Source organism: Polistes fuscatus, unplaced genomic scaffold, assembly GCF_010416935.1.
Source record: "Polistes fuscatus isolate 324 unplaced genomic scaffold, CU_Pfus_HIC Scaffold15, whole genome shotgun sequence".
In the NCBI taxonomy this organism is placed as follows: Eukaryota; Metazoa; Arthropoda; class Insecta; order Hymenoptera; family Vespidae; genus Polistes; species Polistes fuscatus.
In genome coordinates this window covers 1,007,157-1,011,340 of record NW_025113053.1, presented here as the reverse complement: position 1 = coordinate 1,011,340, position 4,184 = coordinate 1,007,157, and the positions used below count along the sequence as shown (strand labels likewise).

At 30.5% G+C, this 4,184-nt stretch overlaps 1 protein-coding gene across 1 annotated transcript; it reads left to right on the top strand.

The window, feature by feature from the left end:
• On the top strand, nt 1–3,796 carry LOC122514498 (fatty acid synthase-like). The gene is made up of 6 exons (XM_043631374.1): nt 1–50; nt 178–1,183; nt 2,003–2,186; nt 2,273–2,475; nt 2,569–3,226; nt 3,306–3,796. Exons 3-5 carry the CDS (start codon nt 2,039–2,041, stop codon nt 2,695–2,697), a joined length of 480 nt encoding a protein of 159 aa, XP_043487309.1. The 5' UTR covers nt 1–50; nt 178–1,183; nt 2,003–2,038; the 3' UTR covers nt 2,698–3,226; nt 3,306–3,796.
• The last annotated feature ends 388 nt before the right edge of the window (nt 3,797–4,184 follow it).

Here is a 4,184-nt window from a genome sequence, read left to right as displayed (position 1 = left end):
AGAATGCATCTACAGCGACAAAAATAATTTTAACAAGAATCTATTAATAGGTAAAAATAGAAATATTGTTTAAGAAAAGAGAGAGAGAGAAACAAATATTATAATAATGTTAAAAATTATTTATTTAAAACATTGTAAAATTTATTTTTATTGCATTAACTTTCATTCTTTTTACAGGAAGAGATTGCGTAATCTTTATTTTATTATCGACAAGTCGCGATACCACATCTCTGCGGATCCAGCTGATACCAATGGAGAATGTTGTTAGGCGGATAGGCTGCGAAAAAAAATGATAGCACAAGTATACCAATTGACTGCGAATGAAATTTTATGTACTCCATCAACTTCGAATTTACTAATGACTTCTGCACCATCGCCTCAGCCTGTGATTATTGGTACAAAAATTGTTATGAATTTAGCGGATAGCAACTATCATCAATTTGATACTTTCCATTATCAAAGTCAGTGGGCTCACTCCGATGAACTGCTGATTGATTCAATTATACAAAAATCTCAAATTTTAATGTTGAGGAAAATTTAGTTATATGATTATGAGTCCTTTAATATACCAAATTGCAATTGTTTAATTCAATACAAATGATTAAATGTTTGAGCTGGAGGTATTGCTATCTATCACAATGCGAATGATATAACTAACATTGTGACCACTACCATTGACATGACTGTGAGGGTTCTGTAACATTTCAACCAACGACGTTTCAACCGCGACTGTTAAACCGCGACATTTCAACTGACGACTTTTCAACCGGATGATAATTAATGTGATTATATTGTATTTTACCATTAAGATTTTCAGTATCAATATGTACTATTGCAGGACAAAGTAGCGTTGAGTGATATGAAACACACCATCATGTAATATTGTCTTTGTTTATAGTTTTCTTGTTATATAAATAACCTTTATTTCCATGCACAACATTTAATTCCATGGCATTACTTTCATGTACAACAATTGGAGGGGCATATATAAGTATAGGGGAGGGAGGAAAGTTACTAAGGATTTTAAGTGAAAATTTTAATGTTATTTTCAACTCAGAAAATTCTGATGTACTCATCAACTTTTAACGTGAAGACTTAAATCTTTCAATAAATAATGACTAAGCAGTTTTTACAACATAATATGGTGGTCCTACAACTAATGCTGTATTTATACGACATTTAGGTAATGTTTCTACTAGACAATTTGTATCATATTTTAGCTACATTAAGCCTCTTGCAACTCACATGCCTATTGTATCACAACCGAATTTCAAAGATTCAGCATCCATGCTTTCAATTTTATATAAACTAGTTAATATTTTCCCTCTTTCGTTATCTAATAAGTGTCCTGGATATTTCTAATGCAACATTTTTCTTACCAACTAATTTAATTTTTATTAAAGTTACGTATGCGTGTAATATTAACAACCAGAAATATTTTTCCATATATCGCTATTTCGTGATATTAATAGTTCGTATAACGCTTTCAAAAGAATTTTAATTAAAATGTTAAATAAAAAAATTTTACTTTTTATTGAAGTCCTAATTATATTATCTATTGATAGTTTTCCGTAACATTTAAGTACTTTGATCCAGCATTAGGAGTGTTCAAAAAGTATTTCCAAAAAACTATGTTATATTTGAAGTATATTGCTATTTACGTCTGTTCGACGGATTTATTATTTTTGGATAACATTTTCATATCAAGCTAGTATTAAATGTTTTTGAATTTAATAGAATTAAGTTTTTCGAATCGTTTACCCTATAGATCATACATAAATATCTTTTTTCTATAAAAAGAATTAGAAATCAAAAGTCATTGGTAGTCCAGGGAAAGATTTCTTTTATACAATCATGCATTGACAACGCAGCATAATCCATAGTAAACACATTTAAATTGCAAAACTATTAGGCATAATTAACAATTTAAATTGGACTTATTCGATGGGCTATATAAACAGCGATTTCAATGAATAGCTTTATTTGTCATACGAATTTGTAGCTGATAGTTCGTCGCGTGTTGCTACATTTAGCAAATATGGAAGTAGAAGGCTTAGATGAAAATGCAGTGGTTATCTCTGGAATATTGGGAAAATTTCCAAAGAGTGATAATATCAATGATTTAATGGCAAATCTATTAAATGGAGAAGATTGCGTATCTGAGGATAATACAAGTTGGAAATTAGGTAAGAATATGTTCAATTTATTTTTATATAAAAATTAAGTGGAATAATGTGCGTTATTTTTGTTTCATTAAATTATTATTTTTTAGGTCATTCGTCTAAAATATCATCGCGTTTAGGACGCATTTCTAATTTAACGAAATTCGATAACTTTTTTTTTGGAATTAGTGCAATTCAGGCAAAATTTCTATCGCCAGAAATAAGAATGGCAATGGAAGTTACGTTTGAAGCGATCATTGATGCCGGAATAAATCCTGTAGAGTTACGGAACAAGAAAACCAATGTTTACGGGGTATTGAGTTTATATGAGTCAGATAGTTATCTACTGAAAGATAAAACTCAAGTAAGTAAATAGAATGATCTAATGGATTTCTTGATCTTCCAGATTTTACTTGGATTATTCCAGACAGTTAGAGCTTCGAAGATGCTTCAACAATTCCCCAAACCTATTTGGCAGCTTTCTGCATTTTGCATTCGGATACTTGGAGGTTTAAACGAATTAAAACTGTATTAGTACATTATGGTGCTAGCGACGTAGGACAGGCTCTCATAAATTTATCCTTATCTTATAATTTTGATGTTTACACTACTTACGAAACGGAAGCAGAAAAACGAGTGATCGAGTCGATGCGACCACGTTTACCACAGTCTAATATTATCAAAGTTAAAGACTATAGAATTAATATTATGAATATTACGAAAGGCAAAGGTTTTGATTTTGTAGTTGCAAACTATTCCATCTTAGACGATATGGAAGATTGTTTGGACATTGTTAAAAATTTAAAACATTTGGTAATAATTTACGATTCTAAAGGGCCTAATTATAATCCATTACCACTATCTAATTTTATGCGGCTCATAAGTGTATATAGCTACTGTTTACAAGACCTTATTAAGTTACCACAAAAAAAAAGAGGAAATCAGCGGAATTGATGAGAAAAGCTCTACAGGCGGGTATAATAAAACCAATTATATCACGAAGAATTACAATTCAGGGAGCAATAGAAGAAAGAAAAATTGAGGCTTGTGAACGTTTCGGAAAGGTAATAAATTATATATAAAGTTTATGGAATAATACGTTCGATTTGTTGAAAATTATTATACGAGTGTATTTTTTTACAGGTTTTGGTCAACTTGCAAGAAGAAAAAATATTCTCTAACTTAATTCCTCAACTTTTCTTTCATAGCGATAAATGCTACCTCGTTATTGGCGGTTTAATATCTTTGGAAAAGTACTGATCGAATGGATGATCGAACAAGGAGCTAGAAAATTTATCATTGTTTCTAATATGTCAAATCGAGGTAGCGAAAACTTGGTCCTTAAATGGCGCGAATATGGAGCAACGATCATTGTTCGACAAGAGGTTGACTTGAGCAAAGCCACAAGCTTTGACAAAATATTTAAAGAAGCTTTAACTATAGCTCAACTCGATGGTATATTCGATTTACAGAGAACGAAGATAGATTCATCAATTTCTTCGTTAAAGTATTTTAAAGTTATTGAAATACTCGATAAATATAGCAGAAAGCACTGTCCATCACACGTAAAATTCTTCATTTTCTCCTCGCTCAACTTGGACGAAGATAGCTTAGGAGACACTAATGTGGAAAAATTATGCAAAAAAAGAAAAGAATCTTCCCTTCATGGGTTATTTATATTATTGCCTAATTTTGTGGGAAATACACTAACTGAGACTAAATTTCAAAATTTATGTAACACGAAAATGTCATGGTTCCTAAAACGACTAAATGCTATACTTTGCGCAGACTCTTCAGTAATCGCTGTTCGTCAAATATTAACAGATAATTCCCCAAATGACGACGAGAAAAATATCTTCGTTGGGGAGACCGACGATGAGGTAATTCATTTTATTTTTATGTCAATAATGACATTATCTATTTTTTGTTTCGATTAACTCTTTTACGATAGTATTATTATTATAATTATTATAATTATTACTGCGTTATTATAATTATATATTACTATTATTATTATATGTA

Excerpts from the sequence above, each read along its gene's own strand:
- LOC122514498 (XM_043631374.1), top strand. The coding sequence starts at position 2,039 with ATGGAAGTAGAAGGCTTAGATGAAAATGCAGTGGTTATCTCTGGAATA. Across the intron at positions 2,187-2,272 it reads TAATACAAGTTGGAAATTAG|GTCATTCGTCTAAAATATCA; the intron begins GTAAGAATATGT and ends ATTATTTTTTAG. Across the intron at positions 2,476-2,568 it reads AGAAAACCAATGTTTACGGG|ATTTTACTTGGATTATTCCA; the intron begins GTATTGAGTTTA and ends TTGATCTTCCAG.